Here is a 16,504-nt window from a genome sequence, read left to right on the forward strand (position 1 = left end):
GCAAGCAGCCTTATGCTAAGTTGGACGCACTGGTCCATCAAGCTTAGTACTGACTGCACTGGCTGGCAGCAGCTCGCTAGGGTTTCAGGCAGGGGATGTTTCCAGCCCCACCTGGAGATAAAGGTAAAGGGACCCCTGACCATTAGGTCTAGTCGTGACCGACTCTGGGGTTGCGGCGCTCATCTCGTTTAACCCACAGCGACCAAGGGATTAACTCCAGAACCTTCTGCATGCAGAGAAATCTACTGCTGTCCCTTTCCATTTTAAGAGATGAATGGTGGAAAAATTTGGTTCAGTATCCTTCTAGTATAAACCAAGCACTCTCATTAATTGTGATTCTCAACGGGTGCAGAGTGGATCAGCAATAAGTCAGGTGTAGAGAACCTGTGGCCCTTCAGGTGTCATAGAATCGTAAAGTTGGAAGGGACCCAGGGGTCATCTAGTCCAACCCCCTGCAATGCAGGAATTAGACTCCAACTCCCATCAGTGGGCAGCCAGTGTGCTCAACGGTCAGGGTTGATGGGAGCTGGAGATCGGGAGAGTCACAGTTTTCCCACTACTGCTCAAGGCTTAATTCCTTTGTGGTGAAAGCCCCGCATACTTTGTATTGGAAAGTAAAATGGGAATCTGTCAGTTTTAATAGTGGAAGTGCTGGTAAGGAGACTCTTAAAACTCAGGGTCGTGGGTTTGAGCCCCATATGGGGTGAAAGTTTCCTGCATTGCAGGGGGGTTGGACTAAATGACCTTTGGGATACCTTCCAACTCTGCAATTCTATGATTATGTGACTGCATTGGGCCTGTACCTCTTTGTCGCTAAGACCACAAGACAAGCCTGCTGGTTCAGACCCAAAGCCTACCTATCTAGTCCAGAAATCTGTCACTCCCCTATCAATCTTCATGCACTCTCATTCCCTTCTTTAACAGAGGGAGAATAATGACTGTCCTACCTTATAAGGTGGGAGATGCGGGTGGCGCTGTGGGTTAAACCACAGCGCCTAGGGCTTCCTGATCAGCAGGTTGGCGGTTCGAATCCCCGCAACAGGGTGAGCTGCCGTTGCTCGGTCCCTGCTCCTGCCAACCTGGCAATTCAAAAGCACGACAAAGTGCAAGTAGATAAATAGGTACCACTTTGGTGGGAAGGTAAATGGCATTTCCATGCGCTGCTCTGGTTCGCCAGAAGCGGTTTAGTCATGCTGGCCACATGACCCGGAAGCTGTACGCCGGCTCCCTCGGCCACTAAAGCGAGATGAGCGCCGCAACCCCAGAGTCGTCCGCGACTGGACCTAATGGTTAGGGCTCCCTTTACCTTATAGGGCTGTTGTGACAACACGCATTCTGAGCACTAGATAAATGCTGAGCACCAGCAGCCAACTGACAGCACCCAGCCCTCGTTTCTCTTTTGCTTTCAGCCAAGCCCAGCTTTGTCATCCAGCCCCAAAACACAGAAGTGCTGATTGGGGAGAGCGTCACTTTGGAATGCGGGGTCTCCGGGCACCCTCTGCCCCGCGTCACCTGGGTGCTGAGCTCAGGGTCTCCACTGCCGCAGGACCCTCGCTTCACCATCACCAGCTCCGGGGGGCTGTACATCCAAAACGTCACCTTCTCGGACCAAGGGCAGTACAGCTGCAACGCGAGTAACAGCGAGGGCTCCATCCAAGCCACGGCCAACGTCATTGTGCAAGGTGACCAAGACACACATAGTAACCGCCGGGCACCGGTGGGCGGGAAGTTGTGCCAAAGTCGGGGAGATCTACCTCGGAACAAAAAGTATCATATGTGAGAAGGGCCTCCTTTTTGAAATCCATGCCGTTCTGAAACTTTCACCCCACTGTCTTGATTCAAAATGGCATTGATTTGTAGCCAAACGAAAACGAAAACCTGCCCCTGTTCTCAGGGACCGCCATGCAAAATTTGGTTATGATGTGTTAAGAAGTGTCCAAATGCAAATAAGTTTCCAAAATAGACAGGCACCCCCCAGCTTGGGCGGAGGTTATGCTCTGGGCCTTTGCGCGTATAAGAAAAAAATGTATAAATCGGGAGCCTAAAAAGCATCTAACTCATGGGTAGGCAAACTAAGGCCTGGGGGCCGGATCCGGCCCAATTGCCTTCTAAATCTGGTCCGCGGATGGTCCGGGAATCAGCGTGGTTTTACATGAGTGGAATGTGTCCTTTTATTTAAAATGCATCTTTGGGTTATTTGTGGGGCATAGGAATTCCTTAATAAAAAATTTTTCAATATATAGTCCGCCCCCCCACAACGTCTGAGGGACAGTGGACCAGCCCCCTACTGAAAAAGTTTGCTGACCCCTGATCTAAATGCTCACTTTTTCTGCTCTTCAGCAATCTCTCCCGCTCACTCTCCACACAATTCTCTCTTCAACTAGATGCCTGTATAGCAGTTTTGTCCTGATTTGCCTGAACAATGCTTTTGCAGAGGTTAAACCAGGGGTAAAGGTAAAGGGACCCCTAACCATTAGGTCCAGTCGTGGCCGACTCTGTGGTTGCGGTGCTCATCTCGCTTTATTGGCCGAGGGTGCCGGCATACAGCTTCCGGGTCATGTGGCCAGCATGACTAAGCCGCTTCTGGCGAACCAGAGCAGCCCACGGAAACGCCGTTTACCTTCCCGCCGGAGTGGTACCTATTTATCTACTTGCACTTTGACATGCTTTCGAACTGCTAGGTGGGCAGGAGCGGGGACTGAGCAACGGGAGCTCACCCTGTCGCAGGGATTCGAACTGCTGACCTTCTGATCGGCAAGTCCTAGGCTCTGTGGTTTAGACCACAGCGCCACCCGCGTCCCAGGGGTAGTCAACCCTTTTATACCTACCGCCCACTAATGCATCTTTCTTGATGGTAAAATTTCCTTACCGCCCACCAGTTCTCGATGGAAGGAGCATTCAGCTTGTGCCGTAGAACCCCCTTACAGCCCACCTAAAATCCTGAAATGCAGTAGGGACCAGGTTGACAACCCACAAGTTAGACAATGTCCAGTTCTGGGTGGAAAGGGATCTTTTTGCCATTCTCGAAAGGCCTGATTTCTGTTCTCCCTCCCCTCCCTCAGATACTCCTAAATTTCTGATCATCCCCACCGACCAGACTGTAACAGAGGGTCAAAGCGTTGACTTTCCTTGCTCTGCTGAAGGCCGTCCGCTGCCAGTCATCGCCTGGACGAGAGCAGGTATTCTTTGTTCTCCCTGTTCTTCTGTAATGATTTGCAGACTCCAGAAACTGTAAGCATGCAGCATGCTTGCAGAGCACCAGCCTTCCCCGGTTTGGTGCCCTCAGGACGTTTTGGATTACAACTTCCCTCAGCCCCGGACAGCACAGAGCTGATGAGGAGTCGCTATCCAAAACCTCTGGAGGTCCAGGTTGGGTCGGTCGGGTCTATCACTCTCCCTCAGAGGTTGAAAGACCGAGAGGCCACAAAGGCTCTTTGCTTGCCTGCTTTTAGCCTTTAGCTTTTAATAATCTGGGCCAACGGTGTATTCACATAGATGACCTAACTGCAGCTATCACTGGGCAACTGCTCTCCCGCGGATCAACAGGAAGTGGGTTCTTTCAGCACTGTATGGAGTAACCTCACCGCATAGGTAATTGTGCCCATCATAATGCTCACCTGCCAAGGCAGTGCCCCACTCAGCCTTTCTAAAGATCTGCTCAGGCCAGTGTGTTTGAATTGGTACGTTTCTGAGTGACTGGGAGTGGCCGCCGAGACCATATAACGCCAGTCCTGAAAGACCTATATTGGCTCCCAGTACGTTTCTGAGCACAATTCGAAGTGTTGGTGCTGACCTTCAAAGCCCTAAGCGGCCTCAACCCAGTATACCTGAAGGAGTGTCTACATCCCCATCACTCAGCCCAGACACTGAGGACCAGCTCTGAGGGCCTTCTGGCAGTTCCCTTCCTGCAAGAAGTGAAGTTACAGGGAACCAGGCAGAGGGCCTTCTCGGTAGTGGCGCCCGCCCTGTGGAACGCCCTCCCACCAGATGTCAAGGAAATAAACTACTCTCTGAATTTTAGAAGACATCTGAAGGCAAGCCTGTTCAGGGAAGTTTTTCATGTTTGATGTTTTATCGCTTTTTAATGAATATTCTGTTGGGAACCGCCCAGAGTGGCTGGGGAAACCCAGCCAGATGGGTGGGGTATAAATTATTATTATTATTATTATTATTATTATTATTATTATTAACATCTTAAGGGGTCATAAATAACCAGATCTACACCATGCATTCAAAGCACATCCAATGCACATTTAAAGCATGTGACGTCCCCCAGGCAATCCTGCAAACTGTAATGGCCCACTTGCAGAGCTACAATTCCCAACTCCTGTAACAAACTACAGTTCCCAGGGAACCACTGCCTTAAAACAGTCCCAGTGTTCCTCAGAACCAGCACCAAGCCTTTGGCAGCTGCCAGCTCCTCACCTAGATGCATTGTGGGAAATAAAAAATGTGGCTTGGCCCATCTTCCCAGGGCTGCCACCACACCTCATCAAGAACGCCCAACTGGAGCCAGCCTTGTCCACAAGAACTCAGTCCAAACTTGGCCGCTGCCTTACAGCATGTCGTTGTTGTTAGGTGGTCCGTTGCCGAGCGACCGGAGACACAGCATCCTCTCCACGGGCACCCTGAGGGTGGTCCGAGTGGCTCTTCACGACCAAGGCCAGTACGAATGCCACGCCATCAGCGCCATTGGGGTCCGAAGCTCCCCTGTGCAGCTCTGGGTGACTCCGCGAGGTATGTTTGGTCGTACATCTTCTGCTCCTCAAATTGCTTTTGCCTCCTGCGGCCCTTTGAGCTTCTTCCCCAGTCGTTCCTGTTATAAGAAAAAACTGCTCCTTTTCCCTTATGGGGTATCCAAGAGTCCATAAACCAAACAAACCAAACCAAACCTTCCCTGTTTAGGGAAGTTTTTAATGTCTGGTGCTGTATTGTTTTTAATATTCAGTTGGAAGCCGCCCAGAGTGGCTGGGGAAACCCAGCCAGATGGGCGGGGTATAAATCATAAATTATTATTATTATTATCCATATAGAGTCCTTAAAGTGGGTCCCCCTATCCGTAGGAGAAAATAACAGAGGCAAACCAGAGTATATTGAGAAGCAAAGCGGTTAGTAAGCCTGATCTTTTTAAACTGTTGCAACAGGGTCCCCACAACCTGGAGGGAGAGAACTCCAAACAATGGTGCGCAAGTCCTTATATAGACTTTTGAAATTGCCCACCCTGTAGCCCAGGACCCCCCCCCCCCCCGAAACATCATACAAACATCGCAGAAAGAGGCAGTCTACAGCAGAAATACTGTCTGCCAGGATACCTGATAATGGTCACTCATTGCTTTACCTGGGCAGCCTGGCCATCCTTTTGTGATGGTAAATACTTTAATTCCTGAATCCAGGGCACAGGCTCACCCTATTCATACACAAATCTGCCCTTAAGACAGGTAAGCAAAAGACAATGGAGAGGCTTTCCCATTTCCTTCCTCCTTGCGGAGAAATATTTGAGGTCAATTTGGGAGAATCCTGTACTATTTCGGACACGTGGTTTATATACTTATGTGTGTATTTTATATTTGAGACCTTGGAATTCCTCCTTTGGTAATCCTCACAGAACTCTAGCTCAATGGTTGCCATTAATTTGATTTGATCTGATTTTATAATGAATTGATTTTTAGAATGCTTTATTATTTTTCTGTTGTTAGCCACTCTGAGCCCGGCTTTGACTGGGGAGGGTGGGATATAAATAACATTTTATTATTATTGTAACATTCCTGACCGAGAAGTTTGGGGTGTCTGCCTGACTCTTTCCTCTTCGCCCTAAACAGTGATTCCGGTCTTCCTTCACCCCCCGCAAGATATGGTGGCGGAGACTGGACAAGACATCGAGATCACCTGCGCTGCCCAAGGGGATCCACAGCCCACCATCACATGGGCCAAGGTACCTGAGTGTTAATCGATGCCCTTTGAACACCTGTTGCCTTGAGGCCTGCCTGCCTTGGATGGGGAACCCACTGCTGCTTCTGCAAACGCACAATATATTTTAAACACATTTCAAGCACACACACACCCAGAGGATCCCGGGAACTGTAGTTTGTTGAGGGTGCTGAGAATTTTAGGCCTGTAAGGGGTAAAATACAGCTCCCAGTTGGGCTACCAAAAGTTTGTGGACAGAGAGAATGGTGGACTGAATGTGCAAAGCCTTTTCCATACCACCTCCAGTATCCGGGGGGGAGCAACGGTTATTTTGGGTCTCCAAAAAGAGTTCAGGCAGCGCAGACATCCCTAATCTGAAGCCCGGCCCTCTGTCCCAAATCTCAAAGAGAACTTTGAAGAGTGCATGCGAAGGAACACAGCCCAATGTGCCATGCGACCGTAGCCTGAGATGACTTGTCTTTTGCTGCCAATCGAATTTTTGCAATGCCTTTGCTGACATCTGGTGGACAGCTGGGTGAGACGCCGTAGCCTGCAAGCCCTAGTTTGCACTTGTGAGTACAGTGGCACCTCAGGTTAAGTACTTAATATGTTCCGGAGGTCCGTTCTTAACCTGAAACTGTTCTTAACCTGAAGCACCACTTTAGCTAATGGGGCCTCCCGCTGCCGCCACACCGCCAGAGCATGATTTCTGTTCTCATCCTGAAGCAAAGGTCTTAACCCAAGGTACTATTTCTGGGTTAGCGGAGTCTGTAACCTGAAGCGTATGTAACCTGAAGCATCTGTAACCCGAGGTACCACTGTATTCTGGTGGCTGTCAAAGTGTATCACTTCACACAACCGTTTCTTCCTGGATCAAAGTCAGCATGAATTGGGTTTTTTCAGGAGACTTGCACGTGCCAAACAAGCAGCCCACGCACAGTTTGGGGATCAAGGTGTCCAATTTCATCTCATTTTTTTCTGGGGAGGTACAATTTGTTCCAGGACGCGGGTGGTGCTGTGGTCTAAACCACTGAGCCTCTTGGGCTTGCCGATCGAAAGCATGCCAAAAAGTGCAAGTAGATAAATAGGTACCGCTTCGGCAGGAAGGTAAACGGCGTTTCCGTGCCCTGCTCTGGTTTCACCAGAAGCGGCTTAGTCATGCTGGCCACATGACCCTGAAAAACTGTCTTCGGACAAATGCCGGCCTATGGAGCGAGATGAGCGCCGCAACCCCAGAGTCATCTGTGACTGGACATTGGTCCTTTACCTTTACCTTTACAATTTGTTCCAAAATGCAAGTTTTGCACATGCAGATATCCATTGGAGGAAAGCAAGTGCCTGCACACTAATATCTACCCAGGCAATAATAATATTAATAATAATAATAATAATAATAATAATAATCACTTTGTTTTGGCTTTCTGACTCAGTCAACACATAAAAGAAGACTGGAAGGGATAAGTTCAAGTTTTGAATGCACTTCCACATTAGTAAAAGTCTTCTCTAAAAAAATCAACCTTTGAAATAGAAAAATAGCTCACCTACTGATTTTCTATTTGCATTGTGGTTTGCTTGTCTTAGCACAGAGGAACATTCACACATGTGATGCACCCCTCCCCCCATGCATTCCCACCCCATTCTCCTGTGTGCATAAAAAGGTAAAGGGACCCCTGACCATTAGGTCCAGTCGCAGATGACTCTGGGGTTGCGGCACTCATCTCGCATTACTGGCTGAGGGAGCCAGCGTACAGCTTGCGGGTCATGTGGCCAGCATGACTAAGCGGCTTCTGGTGAACCAGAGCAGCGCACGGAAACGCCATTTACCTTCCCGCTGGAGCGGTACCTATTTATCTACTTGCACGTTGACGTGCTTTCCAACGGTTAGGTTGGCAGGAGCAGGGACCGAGCAAGAGGAGCTCACCCTGTTGTGGGGATTCGATCCTCCGACCTTCTGATCGGCAAGTCCTAGGCTCTGTGGACTGTGCCACCCGTGTCCCATCCTGTGTGCATAGCATGGGCCAAAGCTGAACCTAGTCTATCCAAGCTCCAAAACCTCTTTTCCTTGCATATCAGGAAGGAATTCAAATCACAGAGAGCGGCAAGTTCCACATCAACAGAGAAGGGACCCTCTCCATCCGAGACCTGGGGATGGCTGACCAAGGGAGGTACGAGTGCGTAGCCAGGAACACATTTGGGTTTACTTCCAGCACCATGCAACTGACAATCACAGGTGAGAGCAATCTTCCTTTGCATCTGCAGTGTTAGCCTGGTCATGCAACCTTCCCGAAGTTGGCGCCCTCCAGCTGTTTCAGACTACAACTCCCACTGGCTGGCGCTGATGGGAGTTGTAGCTGGAGGGCACCAGATTGGCAAAGGCTGGTCTAGTTGGAGCCAGTTTGCATGGCTGGCTTTTCTGCACCCCTGTACCCATATACAATCCATACCAACATGCAATCCTAGATCTACGTTTTCTTTTATTTTTAAAAAATAATTTTTATTTTATTTTAAAAAGAAATAAATGTACAACAAATTCAATTGCAAATCCATGCTCTGAATCTCGAGATTTTCCCTCTTCCCTTCCATGGGTCCTAATATGAACATTTACATCTGCAAATCAATCTGTTATCCACGTTTTTTATCCATCCGAGTTGTCCATAGTTTTTGTTACCTTACAGGTGAGATTAAAATCCTCTAGATCTACATTTTCTAAGCAGGGTTGTCACTCAGTTACAGAAACCCTAGTTGATTAAGCATGTACATTTTATTGATGATTGATTAGCTGGTTGATTAAATCTGCATACATTTGCAAAATATCCCCCCCCCCCATAAAATGAAAAGGATTCTTTGCAGATCCCTGCCTGTAGCCCCTTCTCTGGGTGACACAACGCAGCAGGGAGCATAGGAAGCTTTCTTATGAGTCACACCATGGTTCTATAGCTCTATATTGTCTACACGGACAGGCAGCAGCTGCTGGGGTTTCAGGTGGGAGTCTTTTCCAGCCTAACCTGGAGAAACCTTCTATGTGAAATGCAAATCTCTGCCACCAATGTGTGCAGCGCAGAAGGTTATGCTAAAAAGCAAGGGAAAGGCATTTATGGGTGCAAGAAAAAGCAAAACTATTCTTATTGTTCTGACATTTTCACATTCCAAGCAAACTCAAAATATGTGCTAGGAGCTGGTGTATTGGGCGGTAAGGTTACTGTTTTCAAGGCAGATGATTCTAAAATGGAAGTGGTTTAAATTTTGAATCTCTTTCCCCACCACCACCGCCGCCACCTTTGTGGTTTTAAAAAAGCTACAAACGTTGGCAGAAGCGGCGACACCTTTGTAGCTACCTCGATCCAAGAAGCCATCAGCAGTGTGGACCACGCCATCAATTCTACGCGCACCGAGCTGTTTAGCAAGTAAGACCGTTTGGAGAATAAATTCACATTTACAGGGGCAGATGGGAAGGCCGCACAGATGCAGAAGCCATTTTGTGTGGGGAGGGCAGTTTTGCGGTCATTTCCCACCCTGGCTGGGTCTAGACACATCAAAGAAGCGATTTGGTTAAACACGTTGCAAATTTCATACAGAGAAATCCCGTTAGCGGAAAACGGGACTTCACAGCGCCATCTGGTGTCTCAGTGTTATAAAGCATATAAAGCACTTTATCTTCACAAATGTAGCAGAGTCCCCAGTTGTCACTCGGCCAGGGACTTCACGGGAAGTAGGAATTCCCACGCAAATGGAAAAGGAAGCAGGAATGGCTGCATTCCACCTGTCTGTCTGTGGTCAGGAGTGGAAATGAGCCAAGCAAATTCAATCTTTCACATCATTGTTTTCTTAAGTCTGCAAACGACACATACCGTATTTTTCCGTGTATAACACGCCCCCATGTATAAGACGCTACCTATTTGGGGGGGTTCAAACTTAAGAAAATGGGGGGAGATTGCCCAGAGTTGTTGAGCTTTTTTTTGGGGGGGGGGGGTTGGACCAGAGCTGTTGAGCTTTTTTAAGGGCAATATTGCTGAAAATTGCTCACCCGTCTGACCTGCGCTGCCGCAACTGCAAATCACCCACACTTCTTGCTGCAGCAACAGCAAATAAACACCAGCCCTTTTCACAGACACCAAGAACCCCGCGGCAATCTCCAGTTAGCAGAACCAAACAATCCCATGTCACCAATATGCACTAACTATGTATAAAGTGCATTCCCCCCATTTTTTAGCATTCTTTTTTTTGGGGGGGGGGTTTGAACCTCATCTAATACACAGAAAAGTACGGTAGTTTTCATGTTTCCTCAGCATGGAAATGAACATAAACAGTTGTGTAACACACAGTGAATAGCAGACAGCAAGACAAAGAATGCAGTATTTGTCAGAAACCAAACTGCAGCAGAACAGAATCGGCGCTGATTGTGACGGATGCAAGTGGAAGCGGAAACTGCCGTTTTCTCGCTTCCCTAACTGAAAGTAAAAGTAACAAGTGGGAGCTGTGACAAACTGTTCCATTGTGGCCTGCTCTTTTTCAGGATACTCCATTCCACTCTCCTCCCCTAGTTTTCTGTCTCCTGCCCCAATAGTCAGCCAGCATTGTGTGACCACTGAGCATCCTTAGTCATCCCTGGGTAGCTTTGGGGGTCGTCGTCCCCCCACTTCCAAGGCTATAATCCTATACCCACTTAATTGGAAGGAAGCCCCATTGAACTGAATGGGACTTTCTTTGGAGTAGAAAGGTTGTTTATCCCCCTGCATAGCTTGGGGTTCCCCCAAGCCTGCTGATATCGCCCTCTTGTGGACAGGAGGAATAGAGCCATTTTGGCTGCAATAAAGACCAGCACGTTTGAGAACTCGGATTGCTATTAGTATCTCAGCCGATAATGCAGAGGCTTTTGGAACATGCAATGGCGCTTAAAAATGGTTTTCTGTCCTCTCCGGACAGGCGACCGAAAACTCCTAATGAATTGCTGGCTCTTTTCCGTTACCCGCGGGATCCATACACCATCGAGACAGCTAGGGCCGGAGAGATCTTCGAAAGGACCTTGCAGCTCATCCAGGAACATGTACAGCAAGGCTTGGTTGTGGACATGAATGGAACAGGTAATAAAGGCACCACTGAGCAGCAGCAACAAACCATGAGAGCATGTTATGTGTTATGTCTCTGTTGTGGCGCCCTAGATATGGAAATCACTCCCACTAGAGGCCTGCTTGTCCCCCACGTTAGCAACTTTTCAGTGTCAAGTCAAGACATGTGTTTCCCCCCTTCGGATGTACAGGAGACTGAGTTAAGGAACTGGTGTGTCTGCTGCTAAGATTCCATCCTAGAATTGCTTTTCTGGTTTTTATTTGGACGTAGACTGCATTTTAATAAAATGCTGAGAATGTGTTGCATTTGAACGAAATGTTCATTGGCCTAGAAACCTTTGGGTTAAAGGGGAGGCTATAAGGACCTCTCTGTGGTCATGTGGTCATTCCTTTGCCTTAAGAAGGCATACCGTATTGGCCTGAATATAAGCCACACTTTCCCCCCCAAATTCCAATCATGAAAAGTTAAAGTGTGGCTTATATTTGCGGCTGTACACCGTCGGCAAAGCGTCATGGCTCTCCACCCCGCCCCCCCGGAAGCAGCCCAGGAGTGCAGGGCAACAGCGCCCAGCCCACCCACCGCTCCCAAGCTTTCCCCAAGCTGTTGGAACAAAGGGGGGGACAGGGGAGGTCCCCGGCAAAGCGGTATGGCTCCCCCCCAAGAGCAGCCCGGGAGCGCAGGGCAAGGGTATCTGTCCCATCCACGGCTCCCAAACCTTCCCCAAGCTGCAAAATTTGGAAGGTGTGGCTTATTTGCAGGTGCAGGTTATATTCGGCCCAGTACGGAAGCTCATATGTAATTACAGTTTCCCTCTGAAGGACTAGGCATTTGCTAGAAACTTTAAAAATAAATATAAACCTGCGACGGTTTAGGGAAGGTTCCAGATATCCTGGAATTATTAGCCTCACAATCCGGTTGTGAGATTTGCAATGTTAGAAAAAGGAATTCATTTTGTAGCAAATGCTTGTTCTGATTCTAATCCATTGGGTAACGCTCTGGGAGTGGTCTTTCAGGGTACCGCTACAACGACCTGGTCTCCCCGCACTACCTGAACATGATCGCCAACCTGTCTGGCTGCTCTGCCCACCGCCGCACCCCCAACTGCTCCGACATCTGCTTCCACAGGAAGTACCGGACCCACGACGGCTCATGCAACAACCTCCAGCACCCCATGTGGGGAGCCTCCCTCACCGCCTTTGAGCGCCTGCTCAAGCCGGCCTACCAGAACGGGTTCAACCTGCCCAGAGGCTTCTCTCTGGCCGACGACTCCCGGGAGCTCCCCCTGCCGCTCCCTCGCTTGGTCTCGACCGCCATGATTGGCACCGAGACCATCACGCCCGACGACCAGTTCACTCACATGCTGATGCAATGGGGACAGTTCCTGGACCACGACATGGACCAGACCGTGGCGGCCATCAGCATGGCGCGCTTCTCCGATGGAGCGTCGTGCAGCCAGGTGTGCACCAACGACCCTCCCTGCTTCTCCGTCATGATCCCGGAAAACGACCCGCGGGTGAGGAACGGACACTGCATGTTCTTCGTCCGCTCCAGCCCTGTGTGTGGTAGCGGGATGACCTCTCTGCTGATGAACTCCGTGTATGCCCGGGAGCAAATCAACCACCTCACCTCGTTCATCGATGCATCCAACGTCTACGGGAGCACAGAACACGAGTCTCTGGAGCTGAGGGACCTCAGCAACCAGAGGGGGCTCCTGAAGCAAGGGCAGGTGGTCCCCAGCTCCGGGAAGCACCTCCTCCCCTTCGCCGTGGGGCCTCCCACCGAATGCATGCGGGACGAGAGCGAGAGTCCCGTCCCGTGTTTCTTGGCCGGCGACCACCGAGCCAACGAGCAGCTGGCCTTGACTTCCATGCACACCCTGTGGTTCCGGGAGCATAACCGTGTGGCCACCAAGCTCCTGGCCCTGAACCCTCACTGGGACGGGGATACCATCTACCACGAGGCTCGGAAGATCGTGGGGGCCGAGATGCAGCACATCACGTATGCGCACTGGTTGCCCAAGATCTTCGGGGAAGCCGGGATGAAGGTCTTGGGGGAGTACAAAGGCTACGAGCCCAACACCAACGCCGGCATCCTGAACGCCTTCGCCACGGCCGCCTTCCGCTTCGGCCACACCCTCATCAACCCTCTCCTCTACCGGCTCAACGAAACTTTCCAGCCCATCCGGCAGGGCCACCTCCCTCTTCACAAGGCCTTCTTCTCGCCATTCAGGATCACCCAGGAAGGCGGCATCGACCCGCTTCTCCGCGGACTCTTCGGGGTCCCCGGGAAAATGCGAGTGCCTTCTGAACTCTTGAACATGGAGCTGACCGAGAAGCTCTTCTCCATGGCCCATTCCGTCTCTCTGGACCTGGCAGCCATCAACATCCAGAGGGGGCGCGACCACGGCATCCCCCCTTACAATGATTTCCGGGTCTTCTGCAACCTCACGTCCGCGCAGGAGTTTGACGACCTCAAGAACGAGATTAGGAACCTTGAGATCAGGGAGAAGCTCAGGAGGTAGGTGGCCCGGCCAAAGGGCACCAGAGAGGTCAGCGACAATTGTAACCAACCCTCCTTTAGGTATCTCCTTTGTGCAACAACCAAACGCCAGCCTTCCTGCTTCTCCCCCCGACCCCAGCACATGAGACCATTTACTTCTGTTGCTCTAGGTCAGGCGCAGAGAACCTGTGGCTCCAAATCTTGCTGGGCAACAACTCACATCTTCCCTGATCGTAGGCCCCACTAGGAGAGGCTGATAGGAGTCAAAGTCCTCTAGCCTCTTGAGGCTCACAAATTATATTGCCTTTAGCAACGGAAGTGAATAACTCAACACACAAAGGGATTGTAGTGTTTACATGCCTCCGTTCCATGTCAGGCTGCAGTCCATAGCAAGCGTTGACTCAGTTGCTGCAAGTATCTTGAAGATTGCCCAAGGTATATCTGCACTGCAAACCTATCCTGGTTTTATGCTGCTTTAAGAGTCAAATCAAGGGTGGCGCTATGGCCTAAACCACAGAGCCTAGGGCTTGCCGATCAGGTCGGCGGTTCAAATCCCTGCGATGGGGTGAGCTCCCATTGGCCGGTCCCAGTTCCTGCCAACCTAGCAGTTCGAAAGCACGTCAAAGTGCAAGTAGATAAATAGGTACCACTCCGGTGGGAAGGTAAATGGTGTTTCCATGCGCTGCTCTGGTTTCACCAGAAGCGGCTTAGTCATGCTGGCCACATGACCTGGAAAAACTGTCTGCAGACAAATGTTGGCTCCCTCGGCCAGTAAAACGAGATGAGCGCCGCAACCCCAGAGTCGTTCGCGACTGGACTTAACTGTCAGGGGTCCTTTACCTTTTTAAGAGTCAAATCAAATGTGACAGGAGAGACTGGTGATTAGATATCCTTACTTTTTAAAACTTTTTTTTTTCTAGGAGGGAGACTGTTTTTATCAGAGCGTCTGTGGCGGTGGAGGGGACTATTTAATCCCCCCAACACACCATTTCCACATAGTGAGCAAGTACCTGTATGGACACTCCAGAGTTTCAGACTGTTCTTCTGGGACCCTATGCATGCAAAACAGATGCCCTATCACTGAGCCACAGTTGTTCCCAATTTGTATTAGAGAAACAACATGGGGAAGGGCTGAATACCTCCTACCCTGGCATTGCCCCTCTGATCAAACATGGATCCCCACACACTGGCTTCAAAGCAGCAGCAGCAGCAGCAGCCGCCACAACAATAAGGCCGAAAGATCTGAACACAGATCCGCCATGTCTGTAATGCCTCTGTTGGCCCTGATCTGTCATGGCTTCCCCCAAAGAATCCTGGGAACTGCACTTTGGTGTGGGTACTTCAGCTTCTCCACTAGAGGCATCCTGGCCCTTCACAGAATTACGATCTCCCCTCAGGTCTTTTTAAGCCATACCGCAGATACCCTCCTAGGTCAGTATGGGGAAGGGACTGTGACCCTCCAAATGCTATTGAACTACAACTCCCATCATTCCAGACATGGGCCGTGGTAGTTGGGGGCTGATGGGAGTTAGGTAAAGGGTAAAGGGACCCCTGACCATTAGGTCCAGTCGTGACCTACTCTGGGGTTGTGGTGCTCATCTCGCTTTATTGGCCAAGGGAGCCGGTGTACAGCTTCCGGGTCATGTGGCCAGCATGGCTAAGCTGCTTCTGGCGAACCAGAGCAGCACACAGAAACGCTGTTTACCTTCCTGCCAGAGCAGTACCTATTTATCTACTTGCACTTTGACGTGCTTTCGAACTGCTAGGTTGGCAGGAGCAGGGACCGAGCAACGGGAGCTCACCCCGTCGCGGGGAATCAAACCGCCGACCTTCTGATCGGCAAGTCCTAGGCTCTGTGGTTTAACCCACAGCGCTACCCGTGTCCCAGCTGATGGGAGTTCAGCAAAATCTGCAGGGCCACAACATACACACACACACACACACACACACACCAGGCAAACTTTTGCTCCTCCAGCTGATCTCTCTCCCCTCTCCCTCTGCAGTTTATATGGAATTACAAAGAACATCGACTTGTTTCCTGCCCTGATGGTGGAGGACCTTGTCCCGGGCACCAGAGTGGGGCCAACACTCATGTGCTTATTAGCGACTCAGTTTCGAAGACTCCGAGATGGAGACAGGTAAGCCAAGCCAAGTCCATTTGCCATTCCATCCGAGGGTTCCATCTTTTGATTTGGAACCCTCGAGGTTTAGAAGTCTCCTCGTTAGATCCTTGGAGGCTTGTCTTTTTGGGGGTGGTTGAGGTTGCAGTCGTGATCTACTCCTACAACAGCTGTTCCCTGCCAGCGGAGAGCAGCACACAGTCACAGCCCTCAGTCGCCAGGGCTCAGGATGGGAATGGCAATCAGTCCACCAGCACAAATCAACTGGATAGCTTGGTTGGTTCGAGCAAGGTGCTGATAATGCCAAGGTTGTAGGTTCAGTTCCCCATATGGGGCAGCTTCATATTCCTGCGTTACAGGGGGTTGGACGAGATGGTCCTCCAGGTCCCTTCCAACTCTATGACTCCAAGGACCAGGTACTCAGCCTGGGAGTCATTCTGGATTCACAGCTGTCCATGGAGGTGAAGGTTAATTCTGTGTCCAGGGCAGCTATCTACCAGCTCCATCTGGTACGCAGGCTGAGACCCTCCCTGTCCGCAGACTGTCTTGCCAGAGTGCTGCATGCTCTGGTTACCTCCTGCTTCGACTACTGCAACATGCTCTATGTGCGGCTACCTTTGAAGGTGACCCAGAAACTGCAATTAATCAAGAATGCGGCAGCTAGACTGGTGATTGGGAGTGGCCGCCGAGACCACATAACACCGGTCCTGAAAGATCTTCATTGGCTCCCAGTACATTTCTGTACACAATTCAAAGTGTTGGTGCTGACCTTTAAAGCCCTAAACGGCCTCGGTCCAGTATACCTGAAGGAGCGTCTCTACCCCAATCGTTGTGCCGAGGGCCTTCTGGCGGTTCCCTCCCTGCAAGAAGTGAGGTTACAGGGACCAGGCAGAGGGCCTTCTCAGTAGTGG

The 16,504-nt window shown here is 50.3% G+C and overlaps 1 protein-coding gene across 5 annotated transcripts in view; it reads left to right on the forward strand.

Annotated features, from left to right (window-relative positions):
- LOC308479948 (peroxidasin homolog) overlaps positions 1-16,504 on the forward strand; it is a 73,632-nt gene that overhangs the window by 42,902 nt on the left and 14,226 nt on the right. For all 5 annotated transcript variants that reach the window (XM_081010999.1, XM_081010998.1, XM_081010997.1 and 2 more), the window contains 9 exons: positions 1,410-1,682; positions 3,063-3,179; positions 4,579-4,737; positions 5,820-5,932; positions 7,981-8,137; positions 9,203-9,311; positions 10,831-10,988; positions 11,988-13,491; positions 15,477-15,611. In XM_081010999.1, the coding sequence (XP_080867125.1) occupies positions 1,410-1,682; positions 3,063-3,179; positions 4,579-4,737; positions 5,820-5,932; positions 7,981-8,137; positions 9,203-9,311; positions 10,831-10,988; positions 11,988-13,491; positions 15,477-15,611 (2,725 nt within the window). The remainder of the gene's footprint in view (positions 1-1,409; positions 1,683-3,062; positions 3,180-4,578; positions 4,738-5,819; positions 5,933-7,980; positions 8,138-9,202; positions 9,312-10,830; positions 10,989-11,987; positions 13,492-15,476; positions 15,612-16,504) is intronic.

The sequence above is a fragment of the Podarcis pityusensis genome, assembly GCF_964106645.2.
Source record: "Podarcis pityusensis genome assembly, chromosome: 6".
In the NCBI taxonomy this organism is placed as follows: Eukaryota; Metazoa; Chordata; class Lepidosauria; order Squamata; family Lacertidae; genus Podarcis; species Podarcis pityusensis.